At 46.5% G+C, this 21,056-nt stretch overlaps 1 protein-coding gene across 4 annotated transcripts in view; it reads left to right on the forward strand.

Moving 5' to 3' along the window:
* The window catches only part of SMTNL1 (smoothelin like 1), a 482,219-nt gene that overhangs the window by 137,472 nt on the left and 323,691 nt on the right, over positions 1–21,056 (forward strand). Inside the window, exon 5 of one of the 4 annotated variants that reach the window (XM_077493208.1) lies at positions 7,899–8,383. The exons of the other annotated variants lie outside the window; for them this stretch is intronic. Coding sequence (XP_077349334.1) covers positions 7,899–7,956 — 58 coding nt within the window. The 3' untranslated portion in view covers positions 7,957–8,383. Of the gene's footprint in view, positions 1–7,898; positions 8,384–21,056 lie in introns of those variants that run through there. 4 annotated transcript variants of the gene reach the window in all.

The raw sequence follows: 21,056 nt of genomic DNA on the forward strand, positions 1-21,056 counted from the left end.
CCCACATAAGAAATTGGCCTGACATATCCTCACAGCAGCACGCTGTCTGGTGGCGTTAAATTGGAAATGTCGCTCCCCTCCCTCAACTGAGGCCCTTTACGCTAGGATCAAGGATATCGAGTTGATGTAAAAGATGACCGCTAGAATACAAGACAAACTGGGCACCCATGATAAGGTCTGGGAGCTGTGACACTGCCGGGAGGACCAACATGATCTGGTGGCTGGGTCAGCTTGAGGACATCCCACCTTTCTCCTCCCCCTTTCTTTCTTTTTTCTTTCTTTTCTCCATTTCCACTAAGAGTCCTCTTGTGACTCCTATTTCTACCCATACAAGTTACAATGTTTAGTTGATGCTGTTTCTCATGCAACTGCAATGTTAGAATAATATAAGATGAGAGACCACTGCCACCCGAATGTTAGACATCACAAGTTTCTAAAGACAATAAGATAGGCTGTGATGTATATGAAAGGATATTGCTTTCCTGTTTTGATAACTAAGTATTGCATTCTAAGTGTACCTGTCAAAACTATGAATAAAATCGTTATTGGAAAAAATAAATTGTCAAACGGGTGTTGAAAAATTGGTCTTTGGGTGCCTGTGGTGCCTTCCCTCCCTAACCCTATAGAAGTACTCTTGATGTAAGCAAGAATTTGTCTTGCTTTAACAAAATTGCAATGATATGCACCTGTCAGACAGGTGCAGAAAAGTTGGTCTTTGAGTGTTAATTGTGCCCATGAAACCTATACCAAAAACATTCTTCCAGATGAAATGATTGAACACCCTCAAAGCTAGGCAGCCTCAAAGTCCTGCAGAGATTCCACATCTCAAAAAGACTTAATCAGTGACATCGGCATCAGGGGCTTTATAGCCTCTTAATCCAGGACTGATTCATTTTTATAAAAGTCAAATGGTCCACGGAGTCTGTGGATAGACGCGTTCTATGATCAGTAACGAAACTTCCTGCAGCACCGAATGCCCGTTCTGAAAGCAAACTGGATGCAGGGCAGCCCAACAACTCAATAGCATACTGGGTAAGTTCTGGCCAGTGGTCTATTCTCATGACCCAGTAAGCCAGTGGATTGCCAGCTGGAAAGCTCTTCATTTCCATTGGCCCCGAGGTAAGCAGATGCTGCTGATGGGAGTGGAAGCTGACATCCCTGGGCGCTGAGGACTAAAAACATTCTGAAATGCCTCACTTAGGCAAATGCCTTCCCCAATGCTCCTTTCTTGACCAACGGAAGACTAAAAACAACGTTTTCCACCACACTGTAACCTACTAAAGTCAAGAAAAATGTTCAATAAAATCCTCTTTAATGTGTCCTCAAGAGATTTTATCCTCTGAACTCATCCCATCCTCACAGAGAGTGCAGAGACCTTCCCCTTATAATGGTGGTCAATAGGGATGAGCTTCATTTTCGAGTCGAACATGGCCTGTTTGAGTGTGTAGTGTGTTGCGGCGGCGGAGTGTACACCTAAAGCTACCCCAATATCTAGTGTTCTGCTGAGCCTATACCACAGGTAGGCAGCTGCAGCAATTACAGTGGTATATTGTACCACCTGCACAGTGCACATCTAAAACTACCCCAATTGCTGGTGTTCTGCTGCTCCTATACCACAGGCAAACAGCTGCAGCAATTACAGCGGTATATTGTACCACCTGCACAGTGCACATCTAAAACTACCCCAATTGCTGGTGTTCTGCTGCTCCTATACCACAGGCAAACAGCTGCAGCAATTACAGTGGGTGTATTGTGCCACCTCCACAGTGTACACCTAAAGCGACCCAAATTGCTGGTGGTGTTCTGGTCCTATATCACAGGCAGCTGCAGCAGTTACAGTTGGTGTATTGTGCCACCTGCACAGTGTACACCTGAAGCTACCCCCAATTGCTTGTGTTCTTCTAGTCCTATACCACAGGCAGCTGCAGCAATTACAGTCAGTGTTGCCATCTGCACAGTGTACACCTGAAACTACCCCAATTGCTGGTGTTGTTCTGGTCCTATACCACAGGCAGCTGCAGCAGTTAGAGTTGGTGTATTGTGCCCCCTGCACTGGACGTGTTGAGCCACAACATGTCGAACACTAGAGTGGATGACGAATCCCTTCTCATCCTCCTCATCTTCTCTCACCCAGGCTCAGGGTACTGGCAAAGCAGCTGCCAATGCGGCCTCTTCCCTTGTCTCAATGGCATCAATCACTCCTTCCCTAGACCCACCATGTCCTCCTGAGGATTCCCCCGAACTGTGTGAGCACAGTGATGGGTACATGCTCCAGGAGGTTGCCCAGCGTTTTGAAGGCTCTGATAATACCCAGCTACAGGAAGGCAGTAGCGTGAGCACAGAGAGAGGGGATGCCCAAGAAGGACAGCAATCTGGCAGTCATGTTCCACCATCTGCAGCATACAGCCAGGTTTTCTCCAGTGATGAGGAGGGAGGGGATGATGAGGTCACTGACTCCACGTGGGTGCCTGTTAGGCGAGAGGAGGAGGAGAAGGAGGCACATCTCCAACGAGGCAGGACGCCCTTTAGGGCAGCACACCGACTGAATCATACCGCAGAGCTCCGCCTGTTCAGGGCACTACCCCTGCGCGTTATTCCAAAAGTTCATTGGTGTGGGCCTTTTTTGAGACGAGTGCATCAGATTTCACCGCAGCTATTTGCAATATATGTCTCAAGCGTATCTCGCAGGGTGAAAACATCAGCCGCTTGGGCACCACAGGCTTGACCAGACATATGTTGACCTGCCATGCAGTTCGTTGGCAAGCGTACCTTAAAGACCCACACCAAAGAACAAAGTGGACCTCTCCTTGCTCCTCATCAGCTGAGGTCTCCAACCCCACTATACCTTCAGTCTTCTCTGAAACCTGCACTGAGAGGAATGAAGGTGTAGAATTAGGTGTGTCACAGCCAAGTACTTGTGGGCACTCTGCGTCAAAAGAAGTTCATTCCCAGCCATCCACATGCCCACTGGTTGAATGCTAGCTTGGCTAAATTGCTAGCACTTCAACTGCTGCCTTTTCAGTTGGTAGACTTGGTCCCCTTCCGTGAGTTTGTGCAATGTGCGGTTCCTCAGTGGTTGGTTCCCAAACACCATTTTTTCTCCTGGAACGCGATTACGGCTCTCTACTGGCATGTGGAAGGCAATGTCCATGCCTCGCAGTCAGTAGTAAGGTGCATATTACTGCTGACTCATGGTCCAACAGCCATGGACAGGGACGTTGCCTCTTTCACGGCGCATTGGGTGACTCTTCTGGCAGCTGGGAAGGATGCAGGACAAGGTGCAGTAGTGTTGGAGGTTGTTCCACCACCACGCCTCCAAAATGCTATTACTGGTTGTGACACACCTCTCTCCTCCACCCCCTCCTCTTCTTCTTCCTCCATGGCCTCTTCCTGTGCTTTGTCCTCGGAACCAGCAGTGCTCCGTAGGTGTTCAAGGGGCTACGCAAGTACACAGGCAAAAAAAGGCCATGCCGTACTTGCGCTGGTGTGCTTGGGGGACAGGAACCACATTGGGGCAGAGATTCTGTCATTTCTGCAGGGGCAGGCTGAGAGGTGGTTGATGCCACGCCAGCTTAAGCCATGAACGGTGGTTTGCGACAATGGCACCAACCTCCTCTGCACCCTCCGACAGGGACAACTGACCCATGTGCCCTGTCTGGCTCACGTGCTTAACTTGGTGGTGCAGTGGTTCATGGGCAGGTACCAGGGCTTACAGGATGTCCTGAGGCATGCCAGGAAAGTCTGTGTTAATTTCCGCCGGTCATATATTGCCAGTGCTCGGCTGGCTGAGCTCCAAAAGGAATTGAACCTGCCCAAGAACCTCCTTATCTGTGACATGTCCACCAGGTGGAACTCAACATTGGCCATGCTGCAGCGGCTGCACATGCAGCAGAGGGCCATCATTGAGTACCTGTGCGACTACAGCCCCAGGGTCAGGGGAGCTTTTTTTTTTTGGGGGGGCATGATCAGGGATGCATGCACTGTCCTGTCACCATTTGAGGAGGCCACGAGGATGGTGAGCAGTGACAGTGCATGCATCAGTGACACTGTACCTCTTGTCGACCTGTTGGAGCACACGATGCATGGAATAATGGACAGGGCACTTGAGGCAGAACAGAGGCAGGAAAAGGAGGACTTCCTTACCTCTCAAGGTTCCCTTTATCCAGACAGTGTTCCTGCTGTCCCGCCGATCACACAGGAAGAGGACGAGGAGGATTGTGTCAGCATGAAGGTGGAGCCTGGCACTCAGCATCAGCAGCAGTCTTTTAGGGATGATTTACAGTCCCAAGAAACCTGTGAACTTGTACGTGGCTGGGAGGAGGTGGATGCGGATCATGTCGTCCTTAGTGACCCAGAGGACTCCAGACTGAATGCCTCAGCTAACCTACGCTGCATGGCCTCCCTGATCCTGCAAAGCCTGCGGAAGGATCCTCGTATTCAGAGGCTTAAGGAGAGGGATCATTACTGGCTGGCAACTCTCCTTGTACAAGGGTAAAATTGCAGACCTTATCTTGCAGTCGCAGAGGGAGCAGAGGATGAGACATCTCCGGGGGACCTTGCTGAAAGGTCTGTGCAACGCGTTCCCAGAGACTGGGAGGTTACAAATTCCTGGTCCTGGACAACATGTTGCTGAGGCTTCGGTCAGTCACAGAAGGAGCGGTGGAGAAGGTGGCCATCTGACCGTTCAGACCATTTTTTAGTCCGCAGCCCCAAGGTATGATCGGTTCCAGCAACCATCGACAGTGACTGATTTACATGGTGCAGGAATACCTAGGAGTAAGATCAGACTTGGACACCTTTCCCACCAGTGGCTAAGGCCCAATTTTTTAGCCTTTGTTTAACAGGGGCATGTAATTACAATTTTTGTTGCAATACTTTGCAGCAGGGCTCATTCCTGCACTCCAACTATAGTATATGTGAGGGGTTGCAGTGTCATGGCACCAGCACCAGTGCCTAAGGCCCAATTTTTCAGCCCCTGTTTAACAGGGGTGTGTAATTACGATTTTTGATGCAATACTTTGCAGCAGTTCTCATTCCTGCTCTCCAACTAGAGTTTCTGTGAGGTGTTGCAGTGTTGTGGCACCAGTGCCTAAGGCCCAATTTTTCAGTCCCTATTTAACAGGTGCATATAATTACAATTCTTGATATAATATTTCACAGCAGGGCCCTTTCCAGTGCCCACCAAGAATAACTGTGAGGACTTAGTGTTGTGGCACTGGCACCACCACCACCACAACTACCAAAGGCCCACTTTTTCTACCACTGTTCAACAATGGCATGTAATTACAATTCTTGATATAATCGTTCACAGCAGGGCGTTCCATCTCCCACCAAGAGTCACTTTGAGGGCTTACAGTATTGTGGCAACACCAACACCTTAGGCCCAAATTTCTGCAGAGCATATAGGGCAGGCCCCTACTTTCAAACATCCAACTTACAAACGTCTCCTACTTGCAAACGGAAGGATGGATGGGCAAAAAAATTATACAGAGGTGATAACCCTTCCCTATGTTTTCCAAAAAGCTTAAAATAGATTTTTTGACTGGGGCTACACTTAAAAAATGTACTAGTTCAAAATGACAAACAGATTATACTTAACACGACAAACCTACACAGTCCCTGTCTTGTTTGCACTGCCTGTATACTGCTATTCTGAGTATATAGGGCCTGGGGGCCCCACGCCTTTCCTTTTTTTAATTTGAGTATGGGGTTCCCCTTAATATCCATACCCAAAGGGGCTGGTAATGGGCGGGGGGGGGGGGGGGCTACTCATGCCATTTTTCTCAATGATTTTCATCCGTATTGCCGGAACCAGACATTACATTAAAACTGCAAGCAGTTTTAAATTCTTTTTTTCCGTTAGAAATGTCATTTTGTGCAGGGACTGTTCTAAACACGGCAAACATGTGCCACTTTACAGACATACTATAGACACCCCCCAGGCACGATATTTAAAGGAATATTTCACTTTTTTTCACTTTAAGCATCATTAAAATCAGAAAACGCATGTTTTTTTAAACTTTTTTTTGCATTGATACATGTCCCCTGGGGCAGGAGCCGGGTCCCCAAACCCTTTTTAGGACAATAACTTGCATATTAGCCTTTAAAATTAGCACTTTTGATTTTGAACGTTTGAGTACCATAAACGTTAATGGGATTCTAAAGTTTGTGCAAATTTTCGGCCCGTTCGCAGGTTTTGGTGCGAACCGGGGGGGGGGGGGGGGTGTTTGGCTCATCCCTTCCTCAGAATCACTCGAGCTGGGTTTGACAGAGGACTTATGCCGTGGGGAGAGAGGAAGCACTGCAAATGCATGAGATCTGGATCCTCCTCTCCCGGCTGTACGTTTCAGTGGACTCTGCCAGAGAAATTGCTCCCCGTTTCTTAAGAGAGCATGAGGTGGCTGCCATGGGCAGGACAGAAACAACCTCAACGTCTTCTCTGCTAGAGTTTACATCCTGCCCTGGGTGTTCCACAGGATAGCGTGACAGAGCTATCCATTAAAGAGCATGTCCATTAAAGAGGTTGTAAAGTCAGAAGTTTGTTTAATGCATTAGGATAAAAAGCCTTCTATAGCAGCCTCCCTAATACTTGAGCCCCATCTCTGTCCAGCGATGTCCATGAGTGCCTCGGCCCCCTGAGCCTCTCCCTCCCGATTTGGCTGCGACACAGCAGCTGTGCGATTGGCTCCTGCTGCTAGACAATCAAGAGAGTGATGACACAGGGCCGGGTCACAGCTCAATGTCTGAAGGGACACAGGGAGCTGTGACAAGGCTCGGGTGCCCCCATAGCAAGCTGCTTGCTGTGGGGCACTCAACAGAAGGAAGGGGCCAGGAGCACAGAAGAGGGACCTGAGAAGAGGAGGATCTGGGCTGCTCTGTGCAAATCCACTGCATAGAGGAGGGAAATATAACGTTTGTTATTTTTATAGAAAAAAATAGACTTTACAATCATTTTAATCTTCCCAGGTCTGTAGTGAATCTTATGCTGCGTACACACAAGCGGAATGTCCGACAAAAAAAGTCACACGGAAGCTTTTCATCATTTATTCTAATCGCGTGTATAGCTCATCAGACTTTTTTTTTTTTTTAACTTCTGATGGACCTAGTAATAGAACATGTTTTACATTTTTCTGACGGAACCAATTTGGGAAAACCGCTCCTCTGTATGCTTTTTCGACGGACCAAAAATGACGCATGCTCTGAAGCAAGTATGAGACGGAGGCTATTGGCTACTGACTATTGAACTTCCTTCTTCTAGTCCCGTTGTACGTGTTGTATGTCACTGTGTTCTTTTTTTTTTTTAACAAAGTTTTATTTATTAATAAGTACAATAAGAAAAGTTACAGTGGTACACATTCCATCAGGTTACAGACCAAAAGTATGACAGCGAATGCTTACAGGAGTTCAATAAGCAGATACAGCGTTTGGTTTAACATTTTGAGGCACTTATTTAAGTATTTGATGAAAAGGGTCACGTAGGTATATTGAGGAATAACAATCCGTTGTGTGTGTGTGTGTGTGGGGGGGGGGGGGGACCTTAGATAGGATAAAGGGAAAGTATACAAGCAGACTATGGAGGTTCGAGGGAGGGCACACAGGTCGGATCAGGGAGAGGAAAGGGAAGTAGCGGGTATCAGGACTGTAGTAATTCAATTAGATCAGTGCCTTTCCAAGCTCTCAGCCTCCCTCAGTGTTTGCTGTAATTAGGATTTGGCCTCCTCTTCATCCACCCCCCCCTCCCCCCAGATCTTATCTAATTTTTTGGGACATTTGCGGCTCATGTATGTCAACTTGTATAGGGGTAGTACCTTATCAATCATTGACCTCCATTGGGTATAGGATTGTTTTCCTGGCGTAAAAGGCTGAGTCGAATATAAACAGTTGTTTATGTTTACTAGGTGTGATGGTGTCGCATATTCCCAGAAGAAGGGTACTAGGATCGACATCCATTTGTAGCCCTCCTGTCTCCTTGATCTCAGCCACCACTCCTCTCCAGAAGTCTTGTAATAAGGGGCAAGTATAGACTACATGTATGAAGGTTCCTAGCTCATTCAAGGATTTGGGACAGCGGTCTGATTGTGTTGGGTAGATTTTAGCCAGCTTTTGAGGGGTATAGTACACTCTGTGGAGAAATTTAAACTGAATATATCTGTTTCTGGCAGACAGCATCAGCGGTATATACTGTTGGACCCCTTCATTACAGTCCTCTGCCTCCAGGCTCAGGATGTCACTCTACCAGCATTGGAAAAGTTGCGTATTTTGGCTCGTGTCTCACAAGGAAATCCTAAGGTAAAGGGATGAGAGAGGATTCGGTCTGCTTGCCCGGATATCATGTAGGAAGCAATGGTTGGGGTTTGCGGAAATTTGAGCGTGACGCAACTGTAAGAATCTAATAAACATCCAGGTGGGCAAATGAAACGTGTTTTTGAGGGCATCATATGATAGTAGTTTGCCATTTGGTATCACATGCTGGATCTTAGTGATTCCAAACCTGGCCCACATGCTGGGGTCAGGGATCATTTGTAAGTGCGGGAACCATGGATTCCCCCAAAGTGGGGCATGTGGGGAGACTGTCAGTGAGGGAGATATGAATTTGGACACCTGTTCCCACACCCTAACCGTGGTCTTCATGGGCATGGTCATATTGGTGTGAGCCCTCTGCCCCTTGAGCACAAGGTTACTCAGTGCAACATAAGATCCCAATATGGCCACCTCTAGAGTGACCACTGGATTTTATTCTGCCTGTGCAAACTACCAGTGCACAGTCACTAAGACCACCGCCCAGTAGTATTGACGAAAACAGGGCAGGGAAAGACCTCCCATCATTAGTGGTAATTGCAGTTTAGATTTGGCTATTCTCGGGGTACAGCCTGCCCAAAATAAAATGATTGACTATTCAGTCTAGTTTAACAAAGAAGGCATTAGGCATATGGACCGGGGTGTTCCTGAGGACATAAAGGAATTTAGGGAGGCAAGTCATTTTAAGGAGGTTGATTCTGCCTACCAGGGAAAGGGGTAACGATTTCCATACTTGACATTTTAGTGTTAGTTGTTGAAGTATCGGGTATACATTGTCTTCTAGGTATGAGGAGGGGTTGGTCTGAATGTCTATTCCTAAGTATCGGAATTTGAGGACCCAAGACAGTTGAGACCTAGTCTGCGGGGGGGGGGGGGTAGATGGGATAGAGAGAAGAGCAGGGACTTGGACCAGTTGATCTTGATGCCCAAGAATTCCCCAAAGCGGTCTATCAGGATCAGACCCGCATCGAGGGACTCCAGGGCATCGGGGAGATACAACAGGGCATCATCTGCCTATAGGGATATTTTCTCTCTTATAGGCTCGACCTGAATCCCCGATATTAGTGGGGAAGCTCTTCTCAAGATAGCCAGGGGCTCCATTGCCAGGGCAAACAGACCCGGAGACAATGGGCAACCCTGCCGGGTGCCGCGTCCTAGAGGGAAGGGGGATGAGAGTATCCCGTTGGTTCGAACTCTGGCTGTAGGGGACCTATACAACATTTGTATCCAAGATATAAAGTTTGGCCCAAATCCAAACTTAGCCAGAACTCTCCATAGGAAGGGCCACTCAACTGAATCAAAGGCCTTTTCTGCGTCGAGGGACGCCACCACCCGGGGGGCGCCTTCCCTCCAGTGAGCATCATTGGTATATAGTCGTCGGAGATTGATGTCCATGCCCTTACCGGGCATGAAGCCAGATTGGTCCTCGTGAATCGGATAATATCACCGAATTTAGACAGTTCGCCAAAATCTTCATGAAGATTTTCGCATCTACATTCAGTAGCAAAATCAGGCGGTAAGACCCACACACTTCTGGGTCTTTAACCGGTTTAGGCACAATGACATTTGCCTCTGACATAGATTGCACTATTTGGTCTTCCTCTAGCATATTAAGAAGTGGGGCATGGAAATGGGAGGCTATAATATCTGTATATTCTTTATAAAATTCATCCGCGAGATCATCTGGGCCCAACATTTTTGCTGTCTGTAGGGAAGCGACTGTTATTTGCACTTCTTTTAGGGAAAAGGGGCATCTAGTTTAGTGCGGGTGTCAGTAGTGAGTTCTGGGAAGTCTACCATGTCCAGGAATGATATCAAGCTGTCGGTGTCATATGTCACTTTGGAGGAGTATAGTCTACTATAGAAGGTCTGGAACTGGGCATTAATTAACTTTGGATCCGAGAGCAAGGAGTCATCATCTGTATTTCTGATTCATGCAATGTGGGCTGTCAGTGAGCGTTCTTTGGCAAGCCAAGCCAACAGTCTGACCGTGCGCTCGCCCTGTTCGAAAATGCTCTGGGATTGGGATAGAAGATTTTTACTGAGAGGATGTGGCTCGGAGGACCGCAATTTCTTTGTAAAGCACCTGTAGGTGACTGTAAGTCTCACGGTCTCCAGTATTTATGTACTGTGTCTCAAGGCTCTGTGCTCGAGCCTTTGCCTCGCATAGTGTTAGGGATGACTCCTTCCGCACCGCACCAATAACCAATAACTAGCTGGTATTGGCCACGAATAACCGCAGGTGCAGCCGTGCCCACATTTCGCGGCCAAAAGTCAGCCATCTCTTCCAGTATTTTGGGGGAGACTCGGTCATCTGAGACCCAGTAGTGCGACAATTTCCACACAGTGGGGCCTGCCTCTAGACAAATATCCAGCTGCAAGCAGACTGGAGCATGGTCCGAGACTCCCTGGGATAGAATGAAAACAGCCAGGGTACGAGGTAGCAATCGATCTCTCAGATATATAAGGTCGATGCGGGAGAATGTTGCATAGAGTGGCATGTGAACTGCCATTCCCGTGGGTGCTTCCATCTACACACATCGTGAAGCCCATATGTCTCAGCCCATATAGAGAGGGGGGAGTCCAGTGATAGATCAGGGGAAAGTTTATTCATATGTGGGGCAGGGGGCATGTTCAAATCTACAGCTAACAGGATTTGTGCAGACGGGTACTGCGCCATTATTGGTGCCAACTTAAGTAGCAGTGACATAATAGCTGGAGGGGGTATGTAGATTCGTATGATGAACAATTCACATCTAACACACATTGCATGGATTACAACATACCGCCCCTCCGCATCCAGGTGGAGATTCAATAGTTTGAATTGTAAGGATTTGTGGATGAGAACGCTAACCCCTCTAGCATAGGAGGAGTATACTGAATGGTAGGATGGGCTTATCCAGGGTTTTTTAAGAGCCAGAACTCTGCCGCCCATTAAATGGGTTTCCTGAAGTATGCATATATGAGGACGGTGGCGTTTTAGAAAGTTAAATACTAGTGTGCGCTTGATTTTAGCATTTAGCCCCCGGACATTCCAGGATATTATATTTATAGGTGCCATTTTTTAATCGTTAGACATTGCCATATAACCTGACTCTCCACCTGCGATGCTTCGGTGCCGAAGCCCCAACATGGGTCTCCAGTATATCAGCCTTTTGAGTCACATTCCTAGCGAGGCAGTGATTGGTCAGTACCAGTAAGCACGGTGTAAGGAGGTGTACCAGAAGCTTACTGCAAATATCACCTATCATGTAGGGTCCCCCATGTGGGGGCTGGAGTCATGTGTCACATGACTCCAGCCCCAGGAGTCATGTGTCACAGCTGTGCACCAAGAGGGAGGACAGGTGCTGGGGTGTATAGGAGAACAAGCTTGCCACAAGTGTCCTCTATCTTGTAAGGTCTCCCCCATGGGGGCCAGACTCCCCAGCAGAAGTCATGTGTCACTGCCTGTACATGGTGGGAGGGCAGGTGCGGGGGTGCAAAGGAGAACAAGCCTGCCGCAAGTGCCCTCCATCTTGTAAGGTGTAATCATGCAGGACTTCCCTCTGGCTAATGCATGTGTCATCTAGGGAACTACAGCCCTGCATGGGAGATAAGCAGCCCCATAGACGGGCAACATATCAGGGGTAAACCCCCCTCATACTTCACCTTTGCAGATTAGCAGGTTAACAACATCCCGTGTGTCTGTATTTACAGGTGCGAAGGCCCTTTAGTCAAAAAAGCTGTTTAGATGTTGGAGGGCATTAGGCTTGGGAAGGCTATCCAGCCAGTGGGAGGCGTCTTCAGGGGATGTAAAGAACCATACAGTTTCGCCATCTTGTACCCGTAGCCTCGCTGGATAGAGCATACTGTATTTGATTTTTCTGTTTCTGAGGTTAAGCTTGACGTGATCGAATGATTTCCTCTGTCTCTGGGTATCCACTGAGTAGTCAGGGAAGATCATAAGTTTTGTAGCGTAGCACATCAATCTTCCTGGCTTCCGTGAGCACCATGTCCCTGTCTCTGAAGTTTAGGAGCTTCATTATTAAATTGCGTGGCGGGCTTCCAGCAGAAGGTCTGGTTTCTGGCATCCTATGCGCTCGTTCCACTACAAAATGGGCCGAGAATGAGGCCTGGGGTAGCAGTGAGCGGTGCAGCCTCTCCATAAAGGTCGTTGGGTCGACCTCTCTGCCCCCTCTGGAAGCCCCACTATGCGGAGGTTGTTCCTCCGATTCCTGTTTCTCGGCATCCTCAGTGCAAGATTCTAGGTCTTTTACCTTAGCTTTAAGCATGTGCAGCAAGGTCGCATGGTCATGCAGCATGTCCTCAGTGTCACTCACCCTGTTCTACACTGCAGTGACACATCTTTGCGAATAAGACTAAGCAAGGAATCAATCTTGCCTGTTAGGATAGCCTTGCAGTCCATGATTGCCTGCATTAGAGCGGTGAAATTGCTCTGCTCCAGCATAGCAGGATCCTGGGTGCTCTCGTCTGTCTGTGACGCCATATTTGATTTCGCCGAGGCAGGAGGTGAGGCCGGCACCCCGCCGGAGGATTTGTTGTTTTTTGCGGTGCTCCGGGGGATCGTGGATTGCTTTCCCTTGCGCATTCCACGCCGGGTCTCAGTTGCTACCTCCGCTGGTACAATACAGGGGTAAGGCTGCAGGGATTAGGGTAATATTTGGGAGTAATATGGGTTTATTGCACTGCAGGGTGGAGTATTGTTCATTATAACACTGAAGGGTGCGATGATATAAAATGTTACATCATATACTGGAGTTGAAGGGAAGGGCTGTTGTTCCACCCTTTAGGAAGTACCCACTTGGGCTCTGGCTTACTGCCTCGCACAACACAACCAACACGGTCACAGTGGCAGATCCTCTAGCCAAGCCCTTGTGCCTATTCAGCATCACTTTCTTGGATTTCTGTAGGTGCTAGGTGTCTGGGATGTCACGTCCTCAGGCAAACTCAGTAGGAGATACACTGGTAGCCGGCCATCAAGAAGGGCATGTGACCAGTAGCCCGGTGAACAATGTTGTCTTAAGCCCACACCACAGCCCCACGTGTTGTCCGAGTGTCTGTAGCATGCCCAGCAGGATACGTTAAATTGATCACAAGCTCCATTACCCTGTGGATGGAATGGGGTGGAATGGGGTGGCCTTCCAGATACCACTAAGGCGTCACAGCTCGGACATGACTCAAAGTTTGCGTCTTAGTCTGAGAGTACACATTTAGGGCAACTATAGGGTTGGAGCACACACGGCCAAAATAATTTAGCCATGGTTGGGCCATCTGGTCCTTAGTGGGTATTATCACAGCAAAATGGTCAACAAATTTAAGGCATAGCGATACATTGAATGCAAGCTGGAATATTTTTAAAAAGTCTATGGTGACCAGCTCAAGTGGGCTCCAAGGTGGTAATGGTCATTTGGCGCAGTCCTTGCCGGCAGGATCTTATGTACATGGCAAGTCTCGCATTCCCGGCCTTATGGACTCAATGTGCTAGCCATGGACAAAAAAAGTATATGACCAAGCTCCGTCTGTCGACTCCAAAGTGTCCACTGTATGCGGTACTCGACTAACTTGGAGGATGTGTGACTGAGACATCACAATTTGTAGGATGTCCCACTGTTTGGTAGGAATGCGCACCTGGCGGTATAGACTCTCCCAGCAGCGTTGCGATTGGCTCCTGCTGCTAGCCAATCAAGAGAGAGATGGCAGGGCCGGGTCACAGCTCAATGTCTGAATGGACACAGGGAGCTGTGACATGGCTTGGATGCCCCCAAAGCAAGCTGCTTGCTGTGGGGCACTCAACAGGAGGCAGGAGCCAAGAGCACAGAAGAGGGACCGGAGAAGAGGAGGATCTGGGCTGCTCTGTGCAAATCCACTACATAGAGGAGGGAAATATAACATGTTTGTTATTTTTATAGAAAAAAATTGACTTTACAATCATTTTAATCTTCCCAGGTTTGTAGTGAATCTTATGCCGCATACACATGAGTGGAATGTCCGACAGAAAAAGTCAGATGGAAGCTTTTCGTCATTTATTCCGATGTGTATACCTCATCTGACTTTTTTCAAAACTTCTGACGGACCTAGAAATAGAAAATGTTTTACATTTTTCCGACAGAACCAATTCCTATCGGGAAAACTGCTCCTCTGTATGCTGTTCTGACGGACCAAAAATTACGCATGCTCTGAAGCAAGTATGAGATGGAGGCTATTGGCTACTGGCTATTAAACTTCCTTCTTCTAGTACCGTTGTACGTGTTGTACGTCACCGCATTCTTGACGATCAGACTTTGGTGTGATCGTGTGTATGCAAGACAGTTTCAGCGGAACTCCGTCGGAACTCCATTGGAAAAACCTTCAGAGTTTATTCCGACAGGAAAACCGGTCGTGTGTACGCAGCATTACATTTGAACCATGCCAGGCTGGCAACCATGGGGGCCAGGTTCACCCCAAGTTCTGCCAGGCTGTTCATGGGCTATTGGGAACAGTTTCACATCTGGTCCAATAATCCTTTTAGGGCAAACCTGGTCTGGTATGCTCATTATATTGATGTTTGGGATGGTAGAGACCATCATCTAGAATTTTTTCTGGCCCATTGCCAGAATAACCCTTATATGATTAAATTTACCCATGTATTAGACAGTCATGAATTTTCCTTCCTGGACCTGAATTGATGCAGATTCCCACATTACATCTAAGGCCCATTTTAAACGATCAGCAGCGAATTTTATATCTCCCAGCTCACAGCCATTACCATCCGAGGTGGATCAAAAATGTGCCCTATGGACAGTTCTAACTGGCTTAAAAAGGACATGCACGTGTCTACTGGGCTACAGTGCCTTGCAAAAGTATTCACCCCCTTGGTATTTTTCGTGTTTTGTTGCCTCACAACCTGGAATTAACATGAATTGTTTGAGGATTTGCATCATTTAATTTACAGAACATGCCCGCAACTTTAAAGATTTTTTTTTTATTATTGTGAAGCAAACAACAAATAGGACAAAATAACAGAAAAGTCAATGTGCATAACTATTCACCCCCCTAAAGTCAATACTTTCTAAAGCTACCTTTTGCAGCTATCACAGCTCAAAGTCGCTTTGGATAAGTCTCTATGAGCTTGCCGCATCTTACCACTGGGATTTTTGCCCATTCCTCCTTGCAAAACTGCTCCAGCTCCTTCAAGTTGGATGGTTTGCATTTGTGAACAGCAATCTTTAAGTCTGACCACAGATTTTCTATTGGATTGAGGTCTAGGCTTTGACTAGGCCATTCCAACACATTTATATGTTACCTCTTAAACCACTCAAGTGTTGCATTAGCAGTGTGTTTGGGGTCATTGTGCTGCTGGAAGGTGAATCTCTGTCCTAGCCTCAAATCACACACAGAGTGTACAGGTTTTGCTCAAGAATATCCCTGTATTTAGCATTATCCACCTTTCCCTCAACTCTGACCAGTTTCTCAGTCCCGACTGCTGAAAAACATCCCCACGGCATTATGCTGCCACCACCATGTTTCACTGTGAGGATGGTGTTCTTTGGGTTATGTGATGTGTTGGGTTTGTGCCAGATATAGCGTTTTCTTTGATGGCCAAAAATTAAAATTTTAGTCTCATGAGATCAGAGCATCTTCCTCCATATATTTTGGGAGTCACCCACATGCCTTTTCGCAAACTCAAAATGGGCCATTTTGTTTTTTGCTGAAAGTAATGGCTTTCTTCTGACCACTCTGCCATAAAGCCCAACTCTATTGTTGTCCTATGTAGAGATACTCCAGTCTCTGCTGTGCAGCTCCTCTAGGGTTACCTTAGGTCTCTGTGCTGCCTCTCTGATTAATGCACTTTTTGCCTGGTCTGTGAGTTTTGGTGTGCGGCCGTCTCTTGTTAAGTTTACTGTTGGGCCATGTTCTTTCCATTTTGTTATAATAGATTTGATGGTGCTCCTAGGGATCATCAAAGATTTGGATATTTTTTTATAACCTAAGCCTGACTTGTACTTCTCAACAACATTGTCCCTTACTGTTTTGGAGAGTTCCTTGGTCTTCATGGCAGTGTTTTGTTAGTGGTGCCTCTTGCTTAGGTGCTGCAGCCTCTGGGGTAGGGTTGCCACCTGTCCGGGATTCACCCGGACAGTACGGGTTTTGAACAATTTTGAACCATGTGTCCGGTTTTCAGTTTGCCTGGAACCCGGACAGATGATTCACTTAGCTTGGACAGTGGCAGCGCTGGGGATCGGGGAAGGAGCAGAAGAACTAGTGCTAATCGGACAGCAGCTGGGGGCAGAGAAAGGAACATAACTAACTAATCCTTAACTGGCAGCAGTGCAGTAAAACTCCCGACAATTAAACCAAAGTCCCGGTCCCCTTATCTATATCAATCTGCCGGGGGATGTGTAAAAAGTGAGTATAAGAGAGTAAAATGTAATGTAAAGTAGATGCAACTCTACATACTCACTCACAGGGGCGTTTCTTAATGAATAGCAAAGTCTTTGTGTTGTATGTGAATCAGTAAAGTCTGTCTTCCTTCCAAGGCATTTCAAACGTACTTTCAGGAGTAGTAATTGAAGAATCCTTCGTTCGTCCAATAGTTCGTTTATTATTCAGAAAGACAAGCAAAGACAAGATTGACATCTGGTAACATATGGCATGGTGATGGCTTCAGAAGGAGGAATGGGTCATCTGATCTACATTCTCCAAAGTGTAGAATCCTTTCTCTTCCCAACAATCCTCCCTTCTCTATAACCCTAGTCCATTCTTATACTGTTTCAAGATGTTATGTCAGCATATCCTAATAACACCCACATTTGCATATATACCCAATATGGTTCAGTCTATAGATAAGTAGCATAACTCCACCCATTGTCCTGACTAGTAACTCAAAATATAAATACCTACTCAGCAAATCCCCTCCTCCCTATATGATCTGCTGTTGTGTGACCTTCAGAAACCATCACTCACCACCAAACATATAACTTACATATATTTTCAGAAACTTTATCTTTTAAGATATTAATTACCTCAAAAACTTCTAACAGGATGTAATTGCAGTGAACCGCAGCACAATGATTATTCCGCCGGGACTATTTCATCATTTTCGGGCTTGCTGTGGCTTCCAGGAATTCCTTGCCCCGGGGATTGATAGAGAAGTGAAGGAGGTCTGGAGCGCAGTATAAGGATTACTGCTGCCAGATAAGGATTAACTCCTTCTGTTCCTCCCCTGATCAAAATGCTTGTGGCTGATGAAAGGTACCCTATTCACATGCTGCTCTTTTTAATCATTTTGGTAAGACAGAAAACTCTGAGTTGAGATGATCAGTTGATGGACTAGGGTAGGTAGTTCAGGTAGGGTAGGCAGACATTCATTGTTTTAGGCCATTCAAAATATTTAGAAGCGTTCTTGCAATAATCAGGAGGTTTATGCACTGAAAACCAATGAGCACAGGCAATTGAATTCAGCAAATACTGTTGTTTTGTTTCCAGAAATATTCAGGCATGCTGGCCAGTATATGAACAGTCCATTCAGAAACAGAACCATATGGCTCAGGACTGGAACTTACTGCTTTGTAATTGTGACTTCAGGGCTATCAAGGGCCAAGAGCAATGATAACTGTGTATTTGTATCCCAGCAGACATTTGTGTCAAGAGTCCATATTATACGGATACTGTATGTTCTTTATATTGTACATTCACAACAGTCCCTGTTCTCAAGGAACTTCTAAAGTTACAATCTAAAGCTGGCTGTACATGGATCGATATTCAATCCATTTATGGGCAGGCTGATTGTACCCAAGTAGATTCATTGATAGACTTGGGTACAACCAGCCTGTCAGATTTTTTACATTAACCGCTAGCAGTAATCATTCTGCTGGCCAGTAAGGCCCCCCTGCCACCCCACTGACAGAACACAATAGTGCTGCGGGAGGCATTACCCCATCAACGCTGACTGTGATGATGGGGGATTCAAGTGATTTTCTTTCCTTCCGCCCAAAATCGAAACCATTTGCTTAAACACCCTACCTCACATGTATTCACACACATACTACAGCCAATTTAAAGTGGAGCTCCACCCAAATTCTACTTTAAGGTCTCCTCCCCGACTCCTTTTTGTGAAATGGAGCTTTTGGGTAGGAGGGGGGAGAGGGTACTCGATTTTGACAGGTACCCATCCCCACTTCTGTTCCAACCATCTAGGCGATGGGAAGTGGAAGTTGCCCCCTTACATGCCACATTTTGGCATGTAATTTTTTGGATGGGAAGTGGGTACCTCATTTTGTCAGGTACTTCCTGTCCCACTGCCTTCCTCCGTCGCCTAGGCGACTCCTCCTCTCCCCTCCCTCTCTGCAATCTTCTGGGACACATCACAGGTCCCAGAAGATTGCCTGGCCATTAAGAGCACAGCACAACTCACGCATGCGCAGCGTGTTGAAGCCACAAGCTGTCACAGCCGGGTGCCCACACTTACAATGCTGGCACCGCAGAGAGGAGGGGGAGAGAAGTGAGGGTTTGGGTGGCTGCATCGCTGGACTGTGGGACAGGTGAGTGTCTGTTTATTAAAAGTCAGCAACTGCTGACTTTTAATAAACTTGCCAATGAGTGAAACTCCACTTGAAGTCTTCTGGGACACATGACAGGTCCCAGAAGACTGTGAGACCAGTCAGAATGTGCAGCACCGCTTACACATGCACAGTGGGCACCCAGCTGTGAAGCGGCAAGCTGTCAAGGCCGGGTGCCCATAGCAAAGGTGCTGACGAGAGGGGACGCAGGGAGAAAACAGCTGGGGTGAGCACACCGCTAGATCGTGGGCCAGGCGAGTGGCTCTTTATTAACAGTCAGCAGCTATAGTTTTTACAGCTGCTGACTTTTTTTACTTTTCACTTACGAGACTGGAGCTCCAGTGCAAAGTGCACAGTCTATTTGCCTTTAGTAATTCAACCCCTTAGGGTCATATTTAAATGGTTGCATTTTAGTGTGCTGTGGTTCCCAATGTCCAACCTGGTGTTTGGAAAATGCAGCATGTCTGTTTTTTTTCCTGCTCTTAGTGTGATAACAGTAGGGTTCCCACCTGTCCGGTATTCACCTGGACAGTCTGTGTTTTGAATAATATGTCCAGGTTTCAGACTGTTTGAAGCCCGGGAACATTATTCATATGGGACTGCAACCCCCCCCCCCCCCCATCCAATTTAGGTGTGTCTGGGCACATCCTATTCATCCTATTCACCCAGTGTGGTGCAGAGTCCCCTTGTTGCCTGGGTTGCACACGCCTATACTCCCCATTAACCAAGTACCACAACCACCCAGTGTATAGGCCCCCTCCCTCCCTTCTCTGTTGTTCCCCTGAGCAAATGAGTACAGGTATACCCCACTTCCCACTTTTATGTACACAATGGGGTTTATTTACTAAAGCTTGAAAGGTTTTATTACCAAAGTGTAATTGAAGAAGCTGGGGTTAGAAGCTCCTTGGTTTCTATGCAGAAGTGAGTCTGATTTTGCACTTTAAGCTTTAGTAAATAAACCCCATTGTGTACTTAAAAGTGGGGTATGCCTGTATACTAAGGTAAGGGGGACTCAGATGTAAGGGGGAGCTTAGGGAAACCTGACTTAATGGGGAATGGGGAAATCTGGGAATTCTGATGTAAATGGGGGCTTTGGTAAGCAGAAACCCTTACATCAGAGTTTCATTTTATACCACAGTCCATAGTGTTCCCCCGTAAAAAAAATAAAAAAAAATTGCTGTGTGGCGCTAAAGTGTTCGGGTTTGGCTTGAAGAAAAGGTGGCAACCCTACTCTGGGGCCTTTCAAAAAGATGTGTACATGTAATGACAAATCATGTGACACTTAGATTGCACACAGGTGGACATCATTTTACTAATTATGTTACTTCTGAAGGTAATTGTCTGCACCGGAGCTTTTTATGGGCTTCAGAACAAAGGGGGTGAATATATACGCACATGCCAATTATCATTTTTTTTATTTCTGAAAAATAGTTTTATGTATATATTTTTCTAATTTTACTTCACCAACTTAAAGCGGAGGTCCACCCTAAATTACACTCCTAGGTCTATGTGATCCCCCCTTCCCTAACGCTAGGTAACCCCCTTACCTTTCAGCTGTCTTCTTCTGTTTTTTTCTTATTTCAAATTTTCTGCCTCTGTAGATTGCGGAAAGGGGAGGAGTCGATATGGAAAGGGGCGGGGCTTCAGCGGCAGGTCACTTCTTCCGGTCTGCCGCAGGGGCTCCTCGGATCTTTTTTTTTTTCCCAGCAGTCTGTGCCCAGGCTCGAGATCTCGCGCGAGGAAGAGAAGGGAAGTGACGTCATCACGACACCCACGTTCAGAGGGCGGTTTACAAACCGCCATTTGAATCGTGGGCAAAAGGTAATACTGACCAGTACACCTGATCAGTATTACCTGTGAAAACCTGAGCGCACCACGAGGACCACGAGGAGCACGAGGAGCACGAGGACCCAGCTTTCTTAACAAAGAAACCAACACCTGATCTGCTATTTCAAGGTAAGTTTAACTATTTCTATTATCATACTATACAATTGTCTTAAATGTATTAAATTGCCTTTTTCTTCAAATGTTTTTTTTTTTTTGGCCCTTTTTTTTTATTTATTTATTTATTTATTTATTTATTTATTTTTTGTGAATCGATGCACATATAATGTGTTTAAAAATATATTTATTTATTTATGGTCTGTATCCATTTTTAATAAAAGCCATAAAGATTGTTAAATAATTTTGATAATAAATGGTATTATTTTTCCTGTCTTT

The sequence above is a fragment of the Lithobates pipiens genome, unplaced genomic scaffold (genome assembly GCF_037356315.1).
Source record: "Lithobates pipiens isolate NorthernLeopardFrog02 unplaced genomic scaffold, aLitPip1_a1.2 Scaffold_19, whole genome shotgun sequence".
NCBI lineage: Eukaryota > Metazoa > Chordata > Amphibia > Anura > Ranidae > Lithobates > Lithobates pipiens.